Here is a 26795-nt window from a genome sequence, read left to right as displayed (position 1 = left end):
TACACACACATTCACACACACACACACACACACGTAGATTGATTGATAGATACAGATATATAGGTATATATTTCCAATTGGTTCTGTTTATCTGGGTAACCTTGACTAATACATAGTTGTATTTTTGTTACTAGGAATTCAGTCAATTTTGATGAATTAGTGAAAAGCTCACTGGAGCAAACTGTGGACTTTTGCAAACCATGACTACTTATATTTTATCTAGGGTGCCAGTCAAGGGGGGACCCACTTTGAAATACCAGTGCAGGCACATGATGAGATACAACACCTGTGAGCCATATCAAGGGAGTCTTCACCTATTCTCTCTTATGCACAGTATGAAACCCACATTTAGTTATTTCTTTGCTATCTCTGTCTCCCTTCAATACCTGGACAGGGAGAAAGGTCTGAGTCTGGACCATGGTAGCTCACCTTGCCTGTGATCCCAGCCTGCACTGTTGTGGTTCTGCATCCTAAAGAAGCTCAGGGTTCCCTTACAGCTGAGATCATCTGCTTTTATGCTGCTGCCAGAAAATGCACCCAATCTCCAGGGACACTACGCTTTGAATTGCAAAAACAAAACAAAACAAAACAAAACAAAACAAAACAAAACAAAAAACAAAAAACCAAAAGCAAAAAACAAAAAAACAAAACACACCTCTCTGTTCCTGTTATAGGAGGTGAGGAGTGGTGGGGATAAAGAGAAGTCCAGAGAGATTAGCAAAATGAGCAGCCTGAATTCCGCAATGTAGCTCTCTCTAAGACAGGCCTCCCAGAGCGAGGATGCTCCCTTGGTTCTCCTGTGGTTGCTTACCTCACTTTAAGAAAGAACATCTTTGTATTTACTGGGGAGGGACAGAGTTAGCCAACAGTAGAGTCAGACTTCTTGGGACTAATGACTGGGTTAAAGATTCAGTAGATGCTGAGATAAGGATTAATTTAAATGCCACAGAAGGAAAAATATCATCCAATGAAATGTAATATTGAACCTAGATATTGCGTTTGATGGCCAAAGTATTAGAAGTTAGGAAGTGGCTGGTATTCTGAGTCTCATTTCCAGTAAGACTTACACACAGTGCAGAATGGGAGTTAAATTCCTCAGACATTCAGCAGCCTGCCACATCAGCCAAGTTCTCACAGGTTGGTGGGTCTATGTTTTGCCAGCAAGCTTTCTCCAAAGTAAGACAAATGATTTCTCCTTCTACCTTCCACCATCAAGAAAGATCCTCAATACTTGCTTGTCTGCTTTGGATTTTAGAGGTAGAACATAAAAGATTTTTGAATAATTATCTGAACTGTTTATTACCTAACCAACATGGCCTAGAGAAAGACAGGGGTGTGTAGCATGTTCAGTCTCAGGTGTAAGCAGCTTTAGCATGTGGGCCATATAACCTGGTAAAACTATGGTTTCAGGGCCAGCACCGTGGCTCACTAGGCTAAGGTGCCGGCACACCAGGTTCTAGTCCCGGTCGGGGTGCCGGATTCTGTCCCGGTTGCCCCTCTTCAGGCCAGCTCTCTGCTGTGGCCAGGGAGTGCAGTGGAGGATGGCCCAAGTCCTTGGGCCCTGCACCCCATGGGAGACCAGGAGAAGTACCTGGCTCCTGCCATCGGATCGGCGCGGTGCACCGGCCGCAGTGCGCTGGCTGTGGCGGCCATTGGAGGGTGAACCAATGGCAAAAGGAAGACCTTTCTCTCTGTCTCTCTCTCTCTCACTATCCACTCTGCCTGTCAAAAAAAAAAAAAAAAAAAAAGAATGAGGACACAGATAAGAATATAGTGTCCAGAAGATATGAGAGTGGTCACAAATTCACCATCCTTAGGTTACAAAGCAGAAGAAAATAAATGCTGTACAACAGTTCAAGGGCTCCTTTAGTGTCTCATTTGCATTTCCGATTGGAGCATGACCCATGGAAGTTGACCATACCTTATGCTCAAGGACAGATCCAGTGCCCTCAGCATGGATTTTGAAAGGTTCTAGTTTTGTGAGCTGAGCCTCCCAGTCCAACCTTTTCCTCTGCCACCTCACTCTCTCCTCTAGCCACCCGTGTCCATTCACTCTTCCTTGAAAGCCCTACTCATTGCTCAATTTTTTTTTGTCAGTCATAGAATGCTTTATTTTAAACTTGCTGTTCAAACTTTCAAATACAACACATGTGGCAAAGAAACAACAGTTAACACACAGTATCTGCCACAATTCTATCTTTGAACTGCCTTTTCTATTTTATGTGATGTGCTACCATTTCTTACATTCATGGTATTCTTAAGGCAGCAGTGCCGATTTTTTTTCCTTTGAAAACAGTTTTGTTAATGTTCTGAGATTCCTTGAAATGACAACTTTGTCCTTTTAGTATTCTGCTGCTGCCCACATAAGTGACCATAATTCAATATGTTACATGCTGTTGACATGTACACTGTACTTAATAAATCAATTCCCAACTTTATGTTAAATTGAAGTTCAACCTGGAACAAGCATTTTCCTAAATCATTATACTCAACTACTTTTCTCAAAAATATTTCCATTCTGAAATAAGTTTTTTTTTGTGTGTGAGATACAATAATTTCATCTTTTACTCCTAACAGAACTCATGCCGTACTTTTTTTTTCTCAAAATATATTTGATATATTCTGTGCAAAATGTTAAGTTCTGTATAGGTATGTACCTTATTTTGAAAAAGTTTATAAAATATAATGCTCCCTTCTACTGTTATTTTTCTAATTTCCCCACACCACTCCATATTCCCTTATATATATCATAAAACTTTTAAAAATAGTTTCAAAATTGTTTGAGATGTCTCAGGCAGATGGAGAGCACCCATCCGCTGATTCACTCCTCAAATGCCTGCAATGGCTGTAACTAGAGTGAGCTGAAGCTGGGAGCTTCGCAATCCAAGTCTCCCATGTGAATGGCAGGAACCCAAGCATTTGAGAGTTCACCAGTACTTCCTAGGTTCCCCATTAGCAGGAAGCTGGAGTCAGGAACTGGACCTGGAAACTGAACCCAGGCACTCCAATGAGGGATGGTGGCATCTTAACCACTAGAGTAAAAATTGCTCCCTCTTTTTTTTTTTCTTTTAAGAATTCACAGTGTTGGCATTTGGCCTGCTAATTAAGACAATGGTTGGGATATCAACATCCAAGTCAGAATTCCTGGATTCAAATCCTGGCTGTCCTCCTGATTCCCACTTTCTGCTAATGAGGATTCTGAGATGCAGCAGGTGATGACTCAATTGCTTGGGTCCCTGTAACCCACGTAGGAGACTAGGACTGAGTTCCCTGCTCCTGGGTTCAGCTTTGCCAATTTCTGTTCTGTGCAGGCATTTGGAAAGTGAATCAATGGATGGGAGCTAGCTCTCCCCCCCACCCCCATCTCTCTACCTCTGAAATAAATAAATAAAAATTTGAAGAAGACACAGCCAAGACAGAGCCTTCAGATGACTGAACTTCCTGTTTTTCCTATCATTATTATTATTGTTTTGCTGATTTCTCTGTCCTTACCCTATGTCAGTAACTTTTTACTTGTCACTGTACTTTCTTATTTATTTTTCCTCTTTATTCCAATGGAATATGAGATTTTCAAAAGCAAAAAATTGGGCCTTATTCATTTCTGAAAACTCAGGACTTCTTTTTAAGATTTATTTATTTTTATTTGACAGGCAGGGTTACACACACACACACACACACACACAGAGAGAGAGAGAGAGAGAGAGAGAGAGAGAGAGATCTTTCATTTGCTGTTCAATCCCCAGATGGCCACAACAGATAGGACTGAAGCTAGGAGCCAGGAGCTTTTTCCAGGTCTCCCATGGGGATGAAGGGGCCTAAGCACTTGGGATATCTTCTGCTGTTTTCTCAGGCTCATTAACGGGAGCTGGATCAGAAGTGGAGCAGCCAGGACTCAAACCAGTGCCCATATGGGATGCCAGCACTGTAGGAAGTGGCTTAACCTTTTACACCACAATACTGGCCACAGGCTCAGAACTTTAAGTGGCCACAAATTAAATATCTGTTCTAATGAATGAATGACTACTACAATAACAAGAATAGAAAAATCTTTATTGATGTTTACTCTATGTATTACATTACTTTATGTCCATTCATCCTTATAACATTATAAACTAGGGACTATAGTTATTCCCATTTAATTGTAGATGTCACCAAAGAATATACAGGTGAATACTTTTTTATTTATTTGAAAGACAGAGTTGCAGAGAGAGGTAGAGACAGAGAGGTCTTCCATCCGCTGGTTCACTCCCCATATGGCCCCAATGGCTGGAGCTGTGCCAATCCAAAGCCAGGAGCCAGGAGCTTCTTCCAGGTCTACCAATATATATATGTATGTAGGGGTTTGTGTGTATTATATATATAGTGTGTATTATATATATTATAATAATGTGTGTATGTGTGTATGTATGTATAACATATGTGTATTATATATAAAATATATGTGTGTATGTATACATACATATGTGTATATATATCCATTACACTTTGTCTAATTGTATACATAAAGGCCTCTGTACTACAATGGAAAGAAGAGACTATCTATATTTAACTTAAAACATTTTTTATTTATTTGAGAAAGAGCAAGAGCAAGCAAGCAAAAGAGATTGAGAAACTGAGAAATCATCTACTTGTTTACTTCTCAAATGTCACAAGAGCTGGGGTTGAGTCAGGCCAAAGCCAAAAGCTAAGAGTCCAATCCGGATGTCCCATGTAGGTGGCAGGACCCACTCATATGTGCCATCACAGGTGCTTCCCCAGATGTGCTTTAGCAGGAAGATGGAAAAGGAGATCAACCGAAATTTGAACCCAGACACAAAATATGGAATGCAGGTGTTCAGAGTGGTGTCTTCACTACTATGTCAACTACCTGCCACTATTCCTTTCAATAACTCTAGTGATAAGCACAGATTTTTGCACAATTTAACCAAAATAAAATACTTGAAGTAATGAAGGCTTGAAAGAATCCAGACAGTTCCTCATCCAAATTTATTTTTTTACATAATATTTCTGGGTCAGAGCTTTAAAAAAGGTCATCTGGGTATAAGATATGAACATTTGACCATACTTCCTATAGATTTTGTGGGTACGCTTTGAGTTGTCAACCTTGGCCTTTCCTTCTCAGCACTCTGAGCATGGCCCTCCTGATGGGCTTGGATTTCACGCTGTAGATGATGGGGTTGAGCACAGGAGGCACCACCAGGTACACATAGGCAACAAGAGCATGCACAATGTGTGGAAGGTGCCTCCCAAATCGGTGGATCATGGACACACCTATGACTGGGATGTAGAAAACCAGGACGGCTAAGAAATGAGATACACAGGTGTTGAGGGCCCGTAAACGTTCCTTGGGAGAGGCCAGACCCATCACTGTATGAAAAATAAGGATATAGGACAGCACAATAAGCAAGGAGTCTACACCCACTGTGGACAAGACCACGTATAGCCCATAAAGGATGTTGACAGTAATGTCAGCACAGGCCCGTTTCATGACATCTGCATGGAAGCAGAATGAATGCGACAAGAGGATCTTGCCAGGGCAATAGTTCAGTCGCTTCAGCAAAAATGGCAAAGGGAAGAGGGACACAGTGGCTCGAGCCACTATGGCCAGCCCCATCTTGATGATGACATTATCTGTGAGGACAGACACATAGTGCAAGGGGCTGGAGATGGCCACAAAGCGGTCAAATGACATGGCCAGGAGCACTGAGGACTCCACCACAGAGAAGAAGTGCAAGAAGAACATCTGGACCAGGCATGCATTGAAGCCAATGAGTCGATGGTCAAACCAGAGCACAGCCAGGGTGGTGGGCAGTGTGGACAAGGTGAGACCCACATCAGTGAGGGCCAGCATGGAGAGGAAGTAGTACATGGGCTGGTGTAGGTTTGTGGTCCTCTTCACAGCCAGGAGGATCAGGCAGTTTCCAGTGAGGGCCATCATGTACATGGATGAGAAGGGGATGGAGATCCAGCCATGAACAGCTTCCATGCCTGGGATGCCAATCATGAGGAAAGCAGGTGGCTGGAATAAGGAGATGTTGACAAAGGACTGGGATAGGGGCATATTTGGAAGACAGCTGAGGGCTCCAGAGATGTGCCCTTTTTAGTCTATACAGACAGGTAGGAGATCCAGAATAACAGAAACAAGCACTCTAAAATTGAATATAAAGTCTGGTCCCTTAGAGCTATGTCAGTGCTACATTTAACTGTCTTTCACAAATTTATCTTACTTCAGGTTGGTGTTTGTCTTCCTGGTAGAATTAGATTCTCTTTCCTGAAAAGAGCAATTTGAGTTCAGAAAACCCAGTTAGTGTCAACTTTTAGTTCAAATTTAGGAAGTATGACTTCCATATGCTTAGTGGAAATTGAAGAATGACTGTTTAGAAAGTTATTATGTCAACCAAATCAGGTTGGAATGGAGAAGTAAGGATTAGAAGATTTTCAGCTCTATAAAGTGGGTGTGGTATAAAAGAGCAGTTGCTGTGTCTTTCTTGTTTTTGCATTCATGACATTATTTATTCTTGAAGTCTTCTACTTATCTTCCCATGATATTTCTGTTAATTTTTACATGCAATCAATTTTATGATATATGATTAAGCATGGTATTTTGCCACACTCAGAGTCAACCAGACTTTGGAAAAGGCCATATTTTGCCTTCTATTGTACAGATGAGGAAACTGAGAATTGGAAAGTATAGTAGCTGACCATTGAGTAAATGTCTCATATATTACTGTTCTGCTGTTTGCATGTATGTCTGTCTGGTACCAAATCCAATACTCTCTCCTGTAGCCTGCTCTTTAGATGAAACAAAATATTTGAGAAGATACAAAACATCACAAGCATTATTTTTGGTATTATTGTGTTGGCTAACATTTTATGTTTTTCAAAATCTTTCAGTACAGAATGAGTCTTCAACAATTTATTGGAAATGTGTGTTATGAAAAATGATACATAGGTTTAAATTTTTGCACAAAATAGACTTATTTTTTAGTTCAATGAACATGTTGAAATATTCTAGTTTATTATCTATTGATCTTAACAGCAATTCTGTATCATAGGCCCTGAAGAAACCACTACTACAACTCTAAGAATGATGTAATTGGGTCCAAGGAAGTGACTTGTTCATGTTATTACTCTGCTTAAATTCCTTCAACCCTCATTTACTCTAATAAAATGCTTGTGATATGCCCTGTATCCTCCATTGATCTAGTCTCTGTGGTGCTCTTATTGCCTGATATTATTGCCATCCCAATATTGTTTGTTTCTTAAATAGACCGAGTTCTTCTTAAACTTAGGGCTTTGTACTCTGGTTGTGCTTGTCTCTTTGCTTTTCACATGGCTTTCTCTTCATTCTTTTGGATTTTCAACATCATCTTCTCATGGAGGCACCAAGTAGGTGTCCTGAGTCACACAACCCAATCATTGCTTGCAAATCACACTTTCTTAGTATTTTTTTTACACAACTCAATGCATCTAATAATTTTATAATAGCTTCTTGTTGTTTTTCTATCTTTCTCATTACTACAAAAATCCACGAATATAGCAGCTATATTGCTCTTCTTGATGATACATAACTTGCATTATGCAATACCTAGAACAGAGTAAATTTTTAGTCAACATTTGCTTTGTTGAATGAATACATAACATATTGAATGATAACATCTATAGAGATAAAAAGATAACTTGTGTTCCCCTGGGTTCCAAATAATAGAACCAGTGACTGGTTTGGAAGGGAAAGGGGAATGAGACCCTATCCCAAGCAATTATGCATTACACAATTGGGGTGTATTTGACAGATTAACTTATAGGTGACTGTTAATAAATTAAATTTCCAAGAATGGCATGGTTAGGTGTCTTAACAATAGATTTTGGGGCTAGTACTGTGGTGTAGTGAGTAAAGCGGCCACCTGTGGCTCTTACATCCCACATGGGTGCTGGTTAAAGCCCTAGCTGCTCCACTTCCCTTCTAATGTTCCTGGGAAAGCAGTGGAAGATGGCCCAAGTGCTTAGGAATCCACACCCATGTGGAAAGCCTGGAAGAGGGTCCTGGCTCCTGACTTCTGATTGGCCCAGCTCCAGCCATTGTGGCCACTTGGGAGCAAACCAGTGAATAGAAGATTTCTCTCTTTGTCTCTCTATCTCTCTGTAACTCTGACTTTCAAATAAATAAATAAATCTTTAAAAAATAATAGATTTTTACTATGTCAACAAGGAATCCCAAGTATTTGGATCTATACTTATCCTGCTTTAAGAAGTCTAATGGGGATGCCTAGAGACAAATGTGTCATTATAGCCTTGCCATTTGATGATTTATGTAGGGGTAAGGCTGATGGACGTCTTTCATTGATCCATTTTATGCCTAATATACCTAAACCTCTATGTTCTCCTTCCCATCATTCAATCCCTGAGTAAGTTTCTTACAATCTCTTACCATATCTTAGGGAAACTGGCATCCATGCCTTCAACTTATACCTCTCCTCCTCTCCCACTATCTTCCCAAAGTTCTTAAGCCATCTCAATCAGTTTAATTTTTCTTTTTCTTTTTTTTAATGAATATAAATTTCCAAAGTACAGCTTATGGATTACAATGGCTTCCCCCCCATAACGTCCCTCCCACCTGCAACCCTCCCCTTTCCCACTCCCTCTCCCCTTCCATTCACATCAAAAATCATTTTCGTTTCTCTTTATATATAGAAGATCAGTTTAGCATACATTAAGTAAAGATTTCAACATTTTGCTCCCACACAGAAACATAAAGTGAACAATACTGTTTGAGTACTAGTTATAGCATTAAATCTCAATGTACAGCACACTAAGGACAGAGCTCCTACATGAGGAGTAAGTGCACAGTGACTCCTGTTGTTGACTTAACAAATTGACACTCTTGTTTATGGCATCAGTAATCACCCTAGGCTCTTATCATGAGCTGCCAAGGCTATGGAAGCCCCCTGAGTTCACTGACTCTGATCATATTTAGACAAGGCCATGGTCAAAGTGGAGTTTAATTTTTCTAAGTTACCATTTTTAATTTGGCACATATTTAAATTGCCATACCCTTGTCCCACTGAAATTCATAATCATTTCTATGCTAACCATCAGTAGATATTTTTGCAAGGCTCTAGAACTAGGATATCTGAGATAACTGCAGTGAGAGAGACCTTCGGGTTTCCTTTCCATATCTTGTAATTGTTGGAGTAATACTGACACACAACATGAAGCAGATGAAATGAATTTTGATATTTTTTATTGTAGAGGTTTAGAAAAGAGGTTTCTAGATTCAGCTATGCTACCATATCATTTTATTATTCCAGGTTTATATGGCACATATTAGGAATTCAGCCAGTTTTGATGCACAATGAACTCAACAACACTACTACTTTTGAGTAATGTCCATGCACTACTTACTGCAGCAATTAATTTAATACACTGTCCTCAGCTCTGAAGCAACATTGTGCTACAGATTGATTCTCTCCACTTATAAATGTGAAGACACTGAGGCAAAGAGAGATAAAGAACTATCCAGGAGACATGGTAGAAGAATTCAATCTTGGTTCTGTTTGTCACAATAGACTACACTGTTTGTTCCAGCTTGTATCAGGTGTCAAACTCACTTTCTTCTCATGGTCTTGAATTTCTCATCTGTAAAATCTGGGAATTGGACTAGATTTTCTGTGTTTTGAACTGTGCATTTTATACTTCCAATCTGATGTTTCTATTTACAATTTTTTCTTACTTTTCTACCTCTTCATTTTGTTGCTTTTTTACCCATCTGAATATCTTTCCATATAGTTTTATTCTATTCAATTTTTTGTCTTTGTACTTCAACCCCATATTTTTCTTTATTTAGTCTCATCTTTTCAAGACAGTGTTCACTCACATATTCCCTCAAATAGTAATACTTATACTTACTGATAAAGCTCCATATATGTATATATGTATTAGTATATATGATACTAATTTTAATGTCTATTTGGCTAAGCCAAGGTACCTATATTTTGGTCAAATACCAGTGTACAAGCTGTTGTGAAGATATTTTTAAACATGTTATTAACATATAAATTAGTGGACTTTGAACTGAGGCAATTTTTCTCTACAAGGTGGGTTAGGTCTCCTCCAATTAATTGAAAGACTGCCGGTCACCCAAGGAAAGAAAGAATTGTGCTGCAAATTGTCTTTAGACTCATTATCAACTCTTCTCTCAATCTCTAGCCTGCCTTGCAGATTTCAGATATGTCAGCCCCAGCAATTGCATAAGACAATTTCTTAATGTCTCTTAATCTCTCTCTCTCTCTCTCTCTCTCTCTCTCTCTTTCTGCCTACACACACACACACACACACAAATATAGATACATTGATAGATATAGATATATGAGTATATATTTCCTATTGGTTCCCTTTCTTTTAAGAGACTTAACTAATACACAATCTGTAGTAGGAGTTCAGTCATTTTAATGAATTAGTGAAACATTCACTGGAAAAATCTGTGGAGCAAGCTTCTATTTTGCCAAGCAATGTTTATATTTTTCCTAGGAATTAAGTCCAGTATAGACATATTGCTTTGAAATAGTCTGCATTTCTGAAAACATGCTGACCTACTTGACCAGTGGGACACAGAAAAGGAGTCTTCATCTCTTCTGTCTTATGCACAGTAAGAAACTGAATGCTGGGGGTACCCAATACTCAGATTTATTTATTTCTCTGCTACCTCTGATTCCTGTCATTTCTTTTCCTGTGATCCTTTTCTTGGTGGAGAAGAGGAAGGGGTAACATAGAAGCCCTTCAGTGCCTGGACAGGGAGAAAGGTAGGAGTCTGGACCATGGTAGCTCACCTTGCCTGTGATCCCAGCCTGCACTGTTGTGGTTCTGCATCCTAAAGAAGCCCAGGGTTCCCTTACAGCTGAGATCATCTGCTTTTATGCTGCTGCCAGAAAATGCACCCAATCTCCAGGGGCACTACACTTTAAATTGCAAAAAAAAAACAAAAACAAAAACAAAACTCTCTGTTTAGCTCTACTCCTGTTATAGGAGGTGAGGAGTGGTGGGGATAAAGAGAAGTCCAGAGAGATTAGCAAAATGAGCAGCCTGAATTCCGCAATGTAGCTCTCTCTAAGACATGCCTCCCAGAGCGAGGATGCTCCCTTGGTTCTCCTGTGGTTGCTTACCTCACTTTAAGAAAGAACATCTTTGTATTTACTGGGGAGGGACAGAGTTAGCCAACAGTGGAGTCAGACTTCTTGGGACTAATGACTGGGTTAAAGATTCAGTAGATGCTGAGATAAGGATTAATTTAAATGCCACAGAAGGAAAAATATCATCCAGTGAAATGTAATATTGAACCTAGATATTGCGTTTGATGGCCAAAGTATTAGAAGTTAGGAAGTGGCTGGTATTCTGAGTCTCATTTCCAGTAAGACTTACACACAGTGCAGAATGGGAGTTAAATTCCTCAGACATTCAGCAGCCTGCCACATCAGCCAAGTTCTCACAGGTTGGTGGGTCTATGTTTTGCCAGCAAGCTTTCTCCTTCTACCTTCCACCATAAAAAAAATTGCCATGGTCCAGTCTAGTAGTCTAGTTTGGATTTTAGAAACAGAACATAATGTGCTTAGATATAATGCCTTGAGCCATTTATAATACAACCTAATGGACTGCCAGTTTTGAGATGGCCTAGAGAAAGACAGGGGTGTGCAGGGGTGTGTAGCAAGTTCAGTTTCAGGTGAAAACAGCTTTGGCATTTGGGCCATATATCCTGTTAAATTCATGGTTCGAGTTGTATCTGTTGTACACAAAGATATTTTTTGGAGTATCTATTATGCACTAATAAAACACCTTCCAGGAATGTGTACACAAATAAAATAACCCCTGAATATGGGCATGATCCCAAATTCATCATCATTAGATTCCAGAGCAGAAGATGAAAGTGCTGTATAACAGCATACAGGCTCTTTGAGAATCTCACTTGCATTTCAGATTGCAGTATGATGAATGGAAGAGGGGCCATACTCATGCTCAGGAACAGATCCAGTATCTTGGCATGAATTTTAAAATATTCTTGTTGAATGAGCTGTGTCTTACCCTCTACCACCTCATTCTTTCTCTAGCCTCACTTAACTATTCATTCTCCCATGAAAGCCATCTACTCATTGATCAAGTTGCAATGTCCCCTCTCACTATCATTCCTCTTATTTCCCTGCTTCATTCCCTTTGTTTGCATTATATGTATTTTAAAAATAGATTTATTGAGAGTTAACTGCAAGACCAGTTCACAAACAATTTGTGTGTGCAAATCGTTGAAATCTTTACTTAATATAGAGTTGTTCTTCTGTGTACAAAGTTAATTGAACATGAATCTTAATGGAGACTGGGACTGGCAAGGGGAGAGGGAGGAGGTGGAGGCGTGGGAGGGCAGGTATCATGGGAAGAATAACTATATTGCTAAAGTTGTACTTATGAAGTTTATATTCCTTAAAAAATAAAAAAAAATTGTTCAGTCTCTCTCAGGCGAAGAAGAGCTCCCATCTCCTGATTCATTCCTCAAATGCCTGCAATGACCAAAGATGGACAATGCTGAAACTGGAAGCCAGGAACATAATCCAAGTTGCTCAAGCTAGTTGCAGGAACTTAAGCCTTTTAGTGATTTAGCAGAGTCTACATTAATAGGAGGCTGGAGTTAGTTTCTGGGTCTGAAAACTGAACCCAAGCACTCTGATATGAGATGAGTACATCTTTTTTTTTTTTTTGGACAGGCAGAGTGGCCAGTGAGAGAGAGAGAGACAGAGAGAAAGGTCTTCCTTTTGCCATTGGCTCACCCTCCAATGGCTGCTGCGGCTGGCGCGCTGCGGCCGGCGCACCGCGCTGACCCAATGGCAGGAGCCAGGTACTTACCCTGGTCTCCCATGGGGTGCAGGGCCCAAGTACTTGGGCCATCCTCCACTGCACTCCCTGGCCACAGCAGAGAGCTGGCCTGGAAGAGGGGCAACCGGGAAAGAATCCGGCGCCCCGACCGGGACTAGAACCCGGTGTGCTGGCGCTGCAAGGTGGAGGATTAGCCTAGTGAGCCGCGGCGCCGGCCGAGATGAGTACATCTTAAACACTAGGGTAAATACTTTCTCTTTCTACTTCATTCTTTAAGAAACCCCAGGGTTGGCATTTGGCCTATTGGTTACAACAATGGTTGGCATGCCAACATCCACATGCCGCCTCACACATTATGAGGAAACTGCAGTCAAAAATGGAGGAGGGATATTAACCCCCAAAATACCTACCCACTAGTTTTATGTGTGTGCCTTATATAGAGTGTTTCCAGTCATGCCTTTCCTTACCTTGGCTTCTACAATTTGTTCTTTCATGTTAAGCAAAATGTTTTGGCTCGTATCTATGACCTCTCTGAGTTACTTTATTTTCTCAGGATATATGATTATTATATACAGTTTTCCAGATGAATCTCATTGTAATGTTAGTCTTGGATCCCTAATAAAATATCCTGAATTATATATATATACATATATATATATCTTTGTCTTTTTATCTTTCAAATAAATAAGTAAAAAAATAGAAATTTTAGAAGACATAGCACAGAGCCCCCAGATCACTAAACCCCCTGTTTTCCCTATTGTTTTTATTATTGTTTTTTCTTATTTTCTTATTCTTAAGCTATTTCAGTAACTTAATATTTGTCATTGTTTTTTCTTTTTATTTTTCTCTCTACTCCAATGGAATATGAGATTTTCAAAGGCAAAAACTGGGCCTTACTCATTTCTGAGTCCCAGATCTCTTAAGAGTCACATATCATAGATATTTGTTCTAATTAATGAATGAAGGATTAATACAGTAAGAAGTTTCTGTATATTATAACATGTTGCTTTATGTCTATTGATCTTCACAATATTAAAAACTGGGACTATAAATATTCTCAATTAATTATAGAGGTCACCAAAGAATATACAGGTGAATAAGTTGTCTTTCTGCTTACTCATTGCTCTGTTTATACTTTTAATAATCATCTTATAAAGCCATATTAAACATTTTCCTGTTTAAATGCTTTGTATGTGTGTATATACTCCAGTGTGAGCTTTCAAAGAGCAAGGCCATGGGTGAATAATTTTGTCCTTCTGATACTTAGAATACAGCCTGAGAAAAGTTGGTTTTTAGAAAATACATGTGAAATAAATGAGTGAATAAAAAGTGAAGCTGAAAACAAACTTTCATTAAAATCCAACAGTCTATTCTTGTTTCTGTGATCCCTTTGGTTCTTGGTCCTATCATTATGATCAATTGTGAACAGAAATTGATCACTGGGACTAGTGAGATGGCATTGGTACATGCCACCTTGATGGGATTGAATTGGAATCCCCTGGTATGTTTCTAACTCTGGGAGCAAACTGTTGAAATCTTTACTTAATGTATGCTAAACTGATCTTCTGTGTATAAAGAGAAACGAAAATGAATCTTGATGTGAATGGAAGGGGAGAGGGAGTAGGAAAGGGGAGGGTTGCGGGTGGGAGGGACGTTATGGGGGGGAAGCCATTGTAATCCATAAGCTGTACTTTGGAAATTTATATTCGTTAAATAAAAGTTTGAAAGCAAAAAAAAATTTACACATACACACCCTCTCTTTCATGTGCTCACCATACACTGCTAAAAAAGCAGGAGGCATTAAGCTGCAGTTCCAATATACATAACATATTGAAATATCTAAAGCATAAAAACTGTACTTAAGTTGCAAAAATAAAGTTTCTTTCTTCAAACAAACAAACAAACAAAATCCAACAGTCTAATACCTGTTCCCAGATGCCCACAACAAACCTATGTCATAATTTACCATTTTTTTGAGGATTCTGATGGGAAATTGTATTTAAGAAGTTAACAGGTGGATGCTAGCTCTGGTCACTGCTACCAGTATCATAACATCTGTACAGTGAATAGAAATAAAACACATATAGATTCAATGTTTTAAAAAACATGTATTTTTTCAAATTTCATGATATTGTCTTAATAGAAATATCCATTATCCTTTTTTTTGAACTGTTTTAAAAACCTCCTAAATGATTTCCTTGCCTTCTTTTATCTTCTGCTTCATTTTTCTGTTCCAGAATGCAGTAAGCATCAGGTGCCTTCTACGGCACAATGGTCTTCCATGACTTGTTAAAAACAAACCGACTGCATCCAAATGTTTCAATTAGGTTAAAGGTCTGTCATTTCTATCTCATCTCATGATGTTTTCTCTCCACCCCAGACATGCACAGGTTATGCTGAGTGTCCATACCTAAGACAGGGAGTCAAGCCAGATGTCTGTCAACTGTGGACTGGATAAAGAGAGTGTGATACATGTACGCTATGGAGTACTACTCAGTTGTAAAAAGTAAAAAATGAAATCCTGTCTTTTGCAACAAAATGGATGTATTTAGAAATCATTATACTTACTTAAATAAGCCAGTCCCAAAAAGACTGATACCACATGTTTTCCCTGATCAGAGGCAACTAATAGAATACCTATTGGAGTGAAATGGATATTTTGAGATTGGTTGATTATTTACAGCTCTTGTCGCCTGCTAGGAACAGTTTTGCTTTTCTTGTCATCCTATTTGTTGAACTCTTTTACTTAATGTAGGCTTAACTTTATGATCATTAAGTAAACTGAGAATAAATTTTTGTAAAAATTAAGAGTGAGAATAGGGGAGGGAGGAGGAAGAAGGGTTGGAGCATGGGCAGGAGGGAAGGTAGAGGGAGAAGTATCACTGTGTTTCTAAATCTCTATACATGAAATACATGAAACTTGTATAACTTAAAATTTTAAAAAATTAAATAAGTATTTTTAGCTTTAAAATTTAACAATTAACATTTTTGCCACATTCAATTCATATGTAGACATTATAAACATACACATAGATACTGTTTTTTCTTGAAACAGAAATATTAGTATCAAAAAATGAGAGATTCATGATAATGATCATAACATGGGGAAAATAGTATATTGCCATGCACATGGTATAATAGAGTATAGCAATATTTATAATACTATACCATAATATACCAGGTGATATGACCTCCACAGAATTTTTAGAGTTTCTATATAGTAACTTCCACTAACAATAGAAAAATGTGACCTTTGTCTTAGCTAATTTCTGGCTAAGTATCTGGTGTGGCTAACTTTACTTAGTATAATGATCTCCATTTCCATCCATTTTGTTGTAAATGGCAGGATTTCATTCTTTCTATGGCTGAGTAATATTCCTTTGTGTATACATGACACAATATCTTTGTGCAATCATCAGAACATCTAGGTTTATTCCATGTTTTTGCTTTTACAAGTTGAGTTGCTGTAAACATGGGTGTGCAGGTACCTTTTTTATATGCTGATTTCAGTTTCTTTGGATGCATTCCCAGAAGTGAGATAGCTGGTCCTATGGTAGTTCTATTTTTAATTTTCCTAGGGATCTCTGTGCTGTTTTCCATAATGGTTATACCAATTGCATTCCTATCATAGTGTGTTAGGATACCCTTTTCTTCACAACCTTGCCAGCATTTTTTTTTTATTTTGGGATAATAGTCATTCTAACTGGAATGAAATGATACTTCATTGTATTTTTTATTTGTATTTCCCTGATGGCTAATGGTACTGAACACTTTTTCACGTAACTCTTGCCCATATGTATTTATTCCTTTGAAAAATATCTATAATATCCTCTGTCCATTTCTTAACTGGATTGTTTGTTTTGTTGTTGCTAAGTTTCTTGAGCTCCTTATATATTCTGTATTTTAACCCTTTATCAGAGGTGTAGTTTGCAAATATTTTCTTCTAGTCTGTTGGCTGTCTCTTCACTTTGATAATTGCTTCCTGTGATGTGCAGGAGCTTCTTAGCGTGATGTAATACTGTTTGTCTGTTTTTGTTTTTATTGCCAATGCTTTTGGGATCCTACCCAGGAAGTCTGCCTATGCCAATGTCTTTCTTTCAGTGTTTCCCCTGTGTTTTCCTGTGGTACTTTTATGTTTTTTTTTACTCAATAGGTTAGATAGTTGATCTAACTTGAGTTGACTTTTGTATAAGCTGTAAGATAGGGATCTCGTTTCAAACTTCTGCATGTGGAAATTCAATTTTTAAACACCATTTTTTGAAGAGACTGTCTTTTTTCCTGAGAATTATTTTAGTTCCTTTGTAAAGTTTAGTTGCTTTTAGATATATGGGTGATTTTCTTTCTTTTTTTTTTTTTCTGTTCCATTGATCTACAGGTATATATTTTTTGCCAGTACCAAGCATTTTCATTATTATAGCCCTATAGTATATCTTGAAATCTGATATTGTGATGCCTCTGGCCTTTATTTTATTAGATTGTTTTGATATAGTGAATAAAGCAAAACCAGCCACCCTGGTACCCACATGGGCGTCGTTTTCTGTCCTGGCTGCTTCACTTCCTATCTAGCTCCCTGCTAATGGCCTGAAAAAAGCATGGCCCAAGAAGATGGAAGTAGAAGATGGCCAAAGTGTGTGGGTCCCTGCCACCCACATGGGAGATGAGGATGAAGCTCCTGGCTTTGGCCTGGCACAGTGTTGGCTGTTGCAGCCATCTGAGGAGTGAACTAGCAGATGGAAGCATGCACACACACACTCTCTCTCTGTTTCTCCCTCTCTCTCTGTAACTCTTACTTTCAAATTAAATAAATAAATTCTATTTTTTAAAAAAAGATTGCTTTGGCTATAGGGATCTTTGTGTTCCCATATGAATTTTAAGATTGTTTTTTTTTTAGTACTGTGAAGAATGTCCTTGGAATTTTGATTGGGATCACGCTGAATCTGTAAATTGTTCTGAGCATTTTGCTATTAGTTCTTCCAATCCATGAACATGGAAGATTTTCCATTTTTTGGTGTCGTCTTCTATTTCTTTCATTAATGTTTTTTAATTTTTGTTGTAGAGATCTTTGACATCCCTAATTAAATTTTTCCTAAGATTAAAAGCTTTTTTATAGCTACTGTGAATGGGACTGTTCTTTTTTAAAATTTTTAGATTTTTTTTCTTAACAATTTTTTTTAAATTGTTAAATTTTAAAATTTAATTGTTAAAATTTAAAATATGGTATAAATTTTTAAATTGTATTTTTAAAAAAGATTTATTTATTTATTTGAAAGTCAGAGTTACACACACAGAGAGAAGGAGAGGGAGAGAGAGAGAGAGAGAGAGAGAATCTTCCATCTGCGGGTTCACTCTCCAATTGGCTGCAATGGCCGGAGCTGTGCCTTTCCAAAGCCAGGAGCCAGGAGCTTCTTCCTGGTCTCCCACGTGGATGCAGGGGCCCAGGGACTTGGACCATCTTCTAGTGCTTTCCCAGGTCATAGCAGAGAGCTGGATCAGAAGTGTAGCAGCCGGGACTAAACTGGCGCCCATATAGGATGCTGGCACTGCAGGAGGCAGCTTTACCCATTACGCCACAGCGCTGGCTCCAGTAAGCTTTTCCAATTATAAAATTTTTAAATGTTTAGCAATTCTCTCACAGATAAAAGAAATTATTTTTTGAGTCCTAGAGTTATATGCTTATTTGTTTGTTTGTTTTTCCCAAAGAAACCTTTTATTTAGTGAGTACAAATTTCATAAGTAAAACTTTAGGAATATAGTGATTCTTTCCAACATACTGCCCTCCCACCCCCACTCTTTCCCTACTTCCTCCTCCCTGTCGCTCCCCGTCTTCGTGGAGGAACGACACAGGACCCTGCGCTGTTCTTTTGCCTGCTCGGCCCTCCCCGGGTTTGCTGCTGGTTCTTCCCGGGTTGGCTGCCGTCCCTCCACCTCTGTGGAAGGGCGGTTCCCCCTGCCACTTTCCCCACTTCCGAGGGGGAGCGGCACACTGCCAGCCGGCTCTCTCGGGGGCTGCTCAGATGTTCCTTCAGATAGATGTTCTCCTTAGATGTTCCTGGTGCATGTTGTCTCTCTCCTCCTTTATAGTCCTCTTCCACCAATCCCAACTCTGCTACCCACACGCCGAGCACGCTCTCCTCCAATCAGGAGCAGGATCAGCTCCTGCAGGTTATTGGTCGAACTGGAGGCAGCTGTGTAAAAGTTGTTTACTCCTCTCCCAGCGCCATATGGTGGGAGAGCAGATACATAGAATAAGTCTTAATTCCAGTAACTTAGTCTATTCCGAGTAGCTCCCCACACTCCCTGTCCCATTCACAGTCCCATTCTCCATTAAGATTCATTTTCTATTAACTTCATAAACAGAAGACTGACTCTATACTAAGTAAAGATTTCAACAATTTGAACACACACACACACACACACACACAAAACTGTTTGGGAACAAGTTTTACATTTAATTCTCATAATATAACTCGTTGAGGACAGAAGTCCTGCATGGGAAGTGAGTGCGCAGTGACTCCTATTGTTAATTTAACAATTAACACTCTTATGTATAATGTCAGTAATCACCTGAGGCTCCTGACATGAGCTGCCAAGGCTATGGAAGACTTTTGCATTCAGAATCTCCATCAGTATTTAGAAAAGACCATCAACAAAGTGGAATTTCTCTCGTCCCTTCAGAGAAAATTACCTCCTTCTTTGATGGCCACTTTATTCCACTGTGGTCTCAATCACAGAGATCCTTCATGTAAGACATTATTTTTGCCACAGTGTCTTGGCTTTCCATGGCTGAAATGCTCTCATGGGCTTCACAACCAGACCAGAATGCCTTAAAAGCTGATATATGCTTATTTAATAAATAGACATCATGAATAAACAGACAAAAATTTCTATAATACCTCATATAAGTCCATTGCACCAATCACACTTTACTTAATTGTATTCTTCTGTATGCAAATGGAAAGAAAAGGCTATCTATGGTGCATTAAAATTTTAAAAATATATTTGAGAGAGGGAAAGAGAGAAAAAGTGAGAGTGAGAGCAAGAGCGAGAGCGAGAGCGAGAGTGAGAGAGAGAGAGAGAGAGAGAGAATCAGAAATCTCTCATCCACTTGTTCACTCCCCAAATGGCCCAACAGCTGGGTCTGGGACATGCCAAAGCCAGCAATCAGAAATTCAATTTGAATCTCCCACAGAGGTGGCAGGGACCCAGTCACTTGAGCCATTACTGCTGCCTCCCAGAATATGCATTAGGAAGAGGTAGAATCAGGAGTGGAAATGGGATTTGAACCCAGAAACACCAAAATGGAATAAAGGTGTCCCAAGTAAATGTCATCACCACTATGCCAACCACCTGTCCATATATGTATTCTTTTAATAACTCTAGTGATAAGCACAGATGTTTGCACAATTTAACCAAAATAAAATACTTGAAGTAATGAAGGCTTGAAAGAATCCAGACAGTTCCTCATCCAAATTTATTTTTTTACATAATATTTCTGGGTCAGAGCTTCAAAAAAAGGTCATCTGGGTATAAGATATGAACATTTGACCATACTTCCTATAGATTTTGTGGGTACGCTTTGAGTTGTCAACCTTGGCCTTTCCTTCTCAGCACTCTGAGCATGGCCCTCCTGATGGGCTTGGATTTCACGCTGTAGATGATGGGGTTGAGCACAGGAGGCACCACCAGGTACACATAGGCAACAAGAGCATGCACAATGTGTGGAAGGTGCCTCCCAAATCGGTGGATCATGGACACACCTATGACTGGGATGTAGAAAACCAGGACGGCTAAGAAATGAGATACACAGGTGTTGAGGGCCCGTAAACGTTCCTTGGGAGAGGCCAGACCCATCACTGTATGAAGAATAAGGATATAGGACAGCACAATAAGCAAGGAGTCTACACCCACTGTGGACAAGACCACGTATAGCCCATAAAGGATGTTGACAGTAATGTCAGCACAGGCCCGTTTCATGACATCTGCATGGAAGCAGAATGAATGTGACAAGAGGATCTTGCCAGGGCAATAGTTCAGTCGCTTCAGCAAAAATGGCACAGGGAAGAGGGACACAGTGGCTCGAGCCACTATGGCCAGCCCCATCTTGATGATGACATTATCTGTGAGGATAGTTGAATAGTGCAAGGGGCTGGAGATGGCCACAAAGCGGTCAAATGACATGGCCAGGAGCACTGAGGACTCCACCACAGAGAAAGAGTGCAAGAAGAACATCTGGACCAGGCATGCATTGAAGCCAATGAGTCGATGGTCAAACCAGAGCACAGCCAGGGTGGTGGGCAATGTGGACAAGGTGAGGCCCACATCAGTGAGGGCCAGCATGGAGAGGAAGTAGTACATGGGCTGGTGTAGATTTGGGGTCTTCCTTATAGCCTGGAGGATCAGGCAGTTTCCAGTGAGGGCCATCATGTACATGGATGAGAAGGGGATGGAGATCCAGCCATGAACAGCTTCCATACCTGGGATGCCAATCATGAGGAAAGCAGGTGGCTGGAAGAAGGAGATGTTGGCAAAGGACTTGGACAAGAGCATCCTGGAAGGCAGCTGAGAGCTTCAGAAAAGTGACCTCTTCATTATGGGCAGAAGATTAAGAAGAAAAGACAAAATTGAAAAAATGTAGCTGCGATATCAGGGATATTGTGTGATATTTGCACACAATAGCAAATAGGACAAGTGTGTAGTAGATTTAAACATGCATCTCCACCTACAATGGCAGTGGGGACTAACAGTGACTTAAAGCTTCTCACTACATACATTGTGGCACACTGTTCTTCACACATTGAATAAAAATATTGTTTCTTTGAAATATTGGAGAAGGTCCTTGAAGGCTAATGCAATATATTCTACTTCCAGTCATTTGCAAGAAAATGGAGGAATCTGGAACACATCATGCTGAGTGAAATAAGCCAGTCCCAAAGGGACAAATACCATATGTTCTCCCTGATCGGTGACGACTGACTGAACACCAAGAGGGAAACCTGTTGGAGTGAGGTGGACACTATGGGAAATGGTGGCTTGATCAGCATAGCCCTGACTGTTAATGAACAACTAAATACATTATCCCTCTTAGTAGTTTTTTTTATCTGTTCTACTTAATATGACTGGTTTAGATCTGTAATTGATGCACAGTTATTCTTAAGTGTTGAAAATTAACTGAAATGTGATCCCTGTTGAACATGGTGGTGGGAATGGGAGAGGGAAGAGATGTATAATTTGGGACATGCTCGGGCTGACTTGCCCCAAGTGGTGGAGTTGGAAGCATACCAGGGGATTCCAATTCAATCCCATCGAGGTGGCATGTACCAATGCCATCTCACTGTTCCAGGTGATCAGTTTCAGTTCACAGTTGGTCATGGTGAAGGGACTGGGAGTCAAAGGGAGCACATAGACAAGTCTAGTACCTGCTAACGCTAACTGATGGAGTAAATAAAGGGGAGAGTGATCCAACATGGGAAGTGAGAATCTCAGCAGACTCATAGAATGGCAGATGTCCTAAATAGCACTCTGGCCTCAGAATCAGCCCTAAAGGCATTCGGAGGTGGCTGAAAAGCCCATGAGAGTATTTCAGGCATGGAAAGCCAAGACACTCTGGCAAAAGATCTCTGCGAGTGAGATCCCAGTGGAAAGAACAGGCCATCAAAGAAGGAGGTACCTTTCTCTGAAGGGAGGAGAGAACCTCCACTTTGACTATGAGCTTGTCTAAACAAGATAAGAATCGGAGAACTCAGAGGGCTTCCATAGCCTTGGAAACTCATGACTGGAGCATAGGGAGATTACTGATGCCATAGACAGGAGTGTCAATTGGTAAAGTCAACAACAGGAGTCACTGTGCACTTACTCCTCATGTAGGATCTCTATCCTTAATGTGCTGTACATTGAGATTTAATGCTATAACGAGTACTCAAACAATATATTTCACTTTGTGTTTCTATGGGGGTGCAAACTGTTGAAATCCTTACTTAATGCATACTAAACTGATCCTCTGTAAAAAAAAAAAAAAAAAAAAAAAAAAAGAAATTATCAATTCCCAACTTGACTCTCACTGGGATTAAACATGACAATAGGTCTGCTCTGATTTCATCATCATTTTAAAAAATCATCTATTATTTTTCACTTTATGTTTCTGTGTGGGAGCAAACTGTTGAAATCCATACTTAATGTATACTAAGCTGATCTTCTGTATATAAAGATATTCGAAAATGAATCTTGATGTGAATGGAAGGGGAGAGGGAGTGGGAAAGGGGAGGGTTGTGGGTGGGAGGGACGGTATGGGGGGAAAGCCATTGTAATCCATAAGTCGTACTTTGGAAATTTATATGCATTAAATAAAAGTTTAAAAAAAAAAAAAGAATAAATAGTGTTTTCATGGAAATAAATTTCAAACACTGGATAAATCTGAAGGGAGACAGTAAAGAATTGTTATCTTTTTACTTGGATTCATTTTCTAGATCTCACAACTAAGAAACAAATGGAAAAGCAAAAATAGCCCAAGGGTAGGTCGATAAAAGAATAGAAGTGAAACAGCCTCCCAATCCTCTTTTAGCAGAGATTTAAAAATCTACCAAAAATAGCTATGTGACCTCAAGTAGATTTTACTATAAGAGCTATAGTCTACAGTTTTGCTAAATGCAAGCAATTTAGCAAGCTCACTCTGAAGGTACGCATGACCAGAGTTTGATGTGGGGATTGAGAGATTGGGGTAGGGAGGAAGCATTGATAAGCATTGTGGAGAGGATTTTGCATGTTTTGGCGATGCACAATAAAAAATACAGAATGAGTTAAGATTTCTTTGGGTGTCTGTTCAGTCATCACACTTTCTCTCTCATATATTGCTTTTGAGCAAATAGCAAGCCTTGATTGATCTTCGTCAATTTAAGATGAGTAAGAGAATTTCCAACATAGAATTTGTACAGATATATGTGAGCACTTCAAAATCCATGAAACAAATAGGATTAGTTAAAAGATCAAGGTTTTTTTTTGTTTAAAAAAATTAAAGTGTTTGAAAAGTTTCTTTTTCTTTATATTATGAATTTTTTGGCAGGCCGGATAGATCCATGGATTTCAAACTTATTTTGCACCAAAATAAACTCATTTTTAAATTCTATTTTCTAGTTTTTTGAAGTACTTTTGATATGTTATGAAAATTAAAAGTGATAAATCAAGTTGAATATATGTGAAAATAGTCTGTGAGAAAAGGAACTACTGCAGGATAGGAGAAAATTCTATAAAAATTATTTTAAATACATAACATTAGATAAAACATGAAACAATTGAAATTCATGATATGAGACAATGAAAATAGTAGACCAAGGGTAATAACTCAAGGCAAGTAAATAAAACCATTATAAAATAGAACATTTGAAAACATTCTTATTCTAAAATCATATGTTTCTTAAAGCATTGAAAAATGGAGATGATAGGACTGAGAACAGTCAAGCAAAATTAAGTCAAAAAACTGATAAAATTAGGGAGAATAAAGTAGATGTGCTGAATAAACAGTGGAATAAAATAAAAGTGAGAAACTAAAAATATTCAAATATATAATAAAATGCTTTTTATGAAACATGAAAGAGAAATCCCAAACTGAATCTTTATGTCAAAGATATTATGCAGCAGGAAATAAACACTAATGAACAGATAAATATACATGCAGATATTTACAGATATACAAAGCTGTAGTATTGTGTTGCAAGGATAAACAAAAAGATAAGGAAAAATCACAGCAGCATGCTGATAGAAGCAACACATCTCAACAAGGAACAATTTCAAACTCCTCTCAGCAATCTTAAGACCCACAAACAGCTTTCTCCCCCATTAATGTGTACAGGGAGTTGTTGAAAATGGATTTACTCTAAGCATGCTTCGTATATCTAGAATATTGCTCGGCTAGAAAAGAAAATAAAAACTTACAGCCAAGAGGCTCTGACATTTCCAGAAGTCTCTACTGGAAATACGAGAGTCTCTGACTTGTACACTTCAGCACCTCACAAAGGAAGCTTCTTTCCGTCAGTCTTTTTCAAGCAGACAGTAACACTGCTGTCTCTCGGGGTCCCAGGTTGAGCGTTTCTTCTTCTTCTGCTCTGTGGTTCAGTCCCACCCCACTGATGGAAACTTCTGAGTTGAGGTGCTGGCAACTCATCTGGCAGGTAAAGAAGGAGATGTACTGGGGCCCCAGGTTGCTCAGCCTGGCTGTTCCACTTGTATCCTGCAGGATCTCAGGGTGTGCATGACAGAGAGATCAGGTTTTATTCCACTGCACTGTGCACCTTGGCAGCAGTGCCTATCCCTCAGGGAAGGCCAGGATTGTTCCTGGGGAATGGGAATGCTGGGGTTGGTTTTGGAATCAAGGAAACTGTTTGGAGGAATTAAACTATAAGAGGGAAAGGGAGAATCATAGATTTTAAAATATCTGAATAAACTGAAATTGTTATCTTCAGGGACTAGCAGCTTTGTCACTCATCTGAATTTGAAATCCTTCCAGGACAATATTCCCAAAGCCTCCTCTGGGACAGGCCACAAAGTGAGTCCTATAGGAGCTCTTACCTATTTTCTCTCCCATATCAACACCCAGCCAGAGAGACCATTCTAAGGAACCTGTTGTTACTTGTTAAGTCCATCTCCACCCCTTTAACTACTTGGTTGCCTGCTATTGCTTACAGAAAAACAAAATCTGGATGTCATCTTATGCCACCTAAAACTATTTAAGACTTTTTAAAAGTCCAGCTTTTCATTTTGAGATGTTTGCAGATTCTCATGCAGTTCTAAGAGACAATTCAGAGATGTGGTGGTATACACTTTACCCTGTTCCCCCAGTGGTAACATCATGAGAACAATAATGCAATATCAAAATAAAGCTGCTAGAGGTGCAGAAAGAAGGGTTATCAACATAATGAGGGGCGTATATGGCAGGTTCACAGCTTCTATCATTCTCAATGGTGAATAGTCAAAGATATTTTCTCTAATATTAGAAATGAGACTGAGATGCCCATTCCCACCATTTATATTTAATAAACTATTGGAAATTTTAGCGAGAACATTTAGATAAAAAAGAAAAGCCATCCAAATGAAAAGAAAAAAGTAAAATTGTTTCCTTGTACAGATGACATGATCAAAGTACAGAGAATTCCAAAGATGTCACCAAAACACTTTTAGAAGTAGCAAACAAATCAAATAAAGTTCCAAGATATAAACTCAGTCAGTTGAATTCCTATATAATTACAACGAATGATCTGAAAAATAAAGAAAATAATCCTATTTATAATACCATCAGTAAAAAAAGAAAACAAATTCAACCAAGGAGGTGAAAAACTTTTTTTCTTTTAAAGATTGTATCTATTTATTTGAGAGGCAGAGTGACAGACAGAGAGGGAGACAGAGAGAGGTTTTCCATCTGCTGGTTCATTCCCCACGTGGCTGTGATATCAGGAGCTGGGCATATCCAAAGCCAGGAACTTCTGAGTCTCCCATGTGAGTGCAGGGGCCAAAGCACTTGGGCCATTTTCACTGATTTCCTAGGCCAAAGCAGAGAGCTGGGTTGGAAGAAGAGCAGCTGGGACATGAACCAGCGCCTTATGGGATGCCGGCACCACAGGCTAGGGTTCAGCCTACTGCACCACAGCACCAGCCCCAAGGTGACAGAACTTCACTCCAAAACAACATATTGATGAAACTGAAGACAAAAATAAATAGGAAAATATTACAGTCAGTGAAGAATTAATATTGTTAAAATGTCTGTACTATCCAAACCAATCTATAGACTCAATGAAATCCTTGTGAAAATTCCAATGAGATTTTTTCACAGATAGAAAAAAAATCAAAATTTCTATGGCAACACAAAAGACTCTGATTAATCAAAGCAATAGTGAGTAGAACAAAGTTGGATGCATCACATAAAGCTAGCATAGTAATCCAAACAGCATGGTACTGAC

General features: G+C 39.1%; 2 protein-coding genes across 3 annotated transcripts; both read right to left on the bottom strand.

Moving 5' to 3' along the window:
* Positions 1–4714: 4714 nt before the first annotated feature.
* On the bottom strand, positions 4715–25084 carry LOC100347377 (olfactory receptor 51I2-like). The gene is made up of 3 exons (XM_051823128.2): positions 24778–25084; positions 21327–21435; positions 4715–7588 (listed from the first exon to the last, which is right to left on the bottom strand). The coding sequence occupies exon 3, from the start codon at positions 6059–6061 to the stop codon at positions 5099–5101; it is 963 nt and encodes a 320-aa protein (XP_051679088.2). The 5' UTR covers positions 6062–7588; positions 21327–21435; positions 24778–25084; the 3' UTR covers positions 4715–5098.
* OLR60 (olfactory receptor Olr60) lies at positions 20310–25084 on the bottom strand. 2 transcript variants are annotated; one of them, XM_070074340.1, is made up of 2 exons: positions 24778–25084; positions 20310–21435 (listed from the first exon to the last, which is right to left on the bottom strand). In XM_070074340.1, exon 2 carries the CDS (start codon positions 21397–21399, stop codon positions 20437–20439), a length of 963 nt encoding a protein of 320 aa, XP_069930441.1. In that variant the 5' UTR covers positions 21400–21435; positions 24778–25084; the 3' UTR covers positions 20310–20436. The 2 variants fall into 2 exon arrangements, with proteins under 2 accessions (XP_069930441.1, NP_001164895.1); NM_001171424.1 differs by lacking the exon at positions 24778–25084 and having other exon boundaries at positions 20437–21399.
* Positions 25085–26795: the final 1711 nt, after the last annotated feature.

This window comes from Oryctolagus cuniculus, chromosome 1 (genome assembly GCF_964237555.1).
Source record: "Oryctolagus cuniculus chromosome 1, mOryCun1.1, whole genome shotgun sequence".
NCBI classification, from domain to species: domain Eukaryota; kingdom Metazoa; phylum Chordata; class Mammalia; order Lagomorpha; family Leporidae; genus Oryctolagus; species Oryctolagus cuniculus.
The sequence above is the reverse complement of the archived record's forward strand: the minus strand, read 5'-3'. Positions and strand labels throughout refer to the sequence as shown.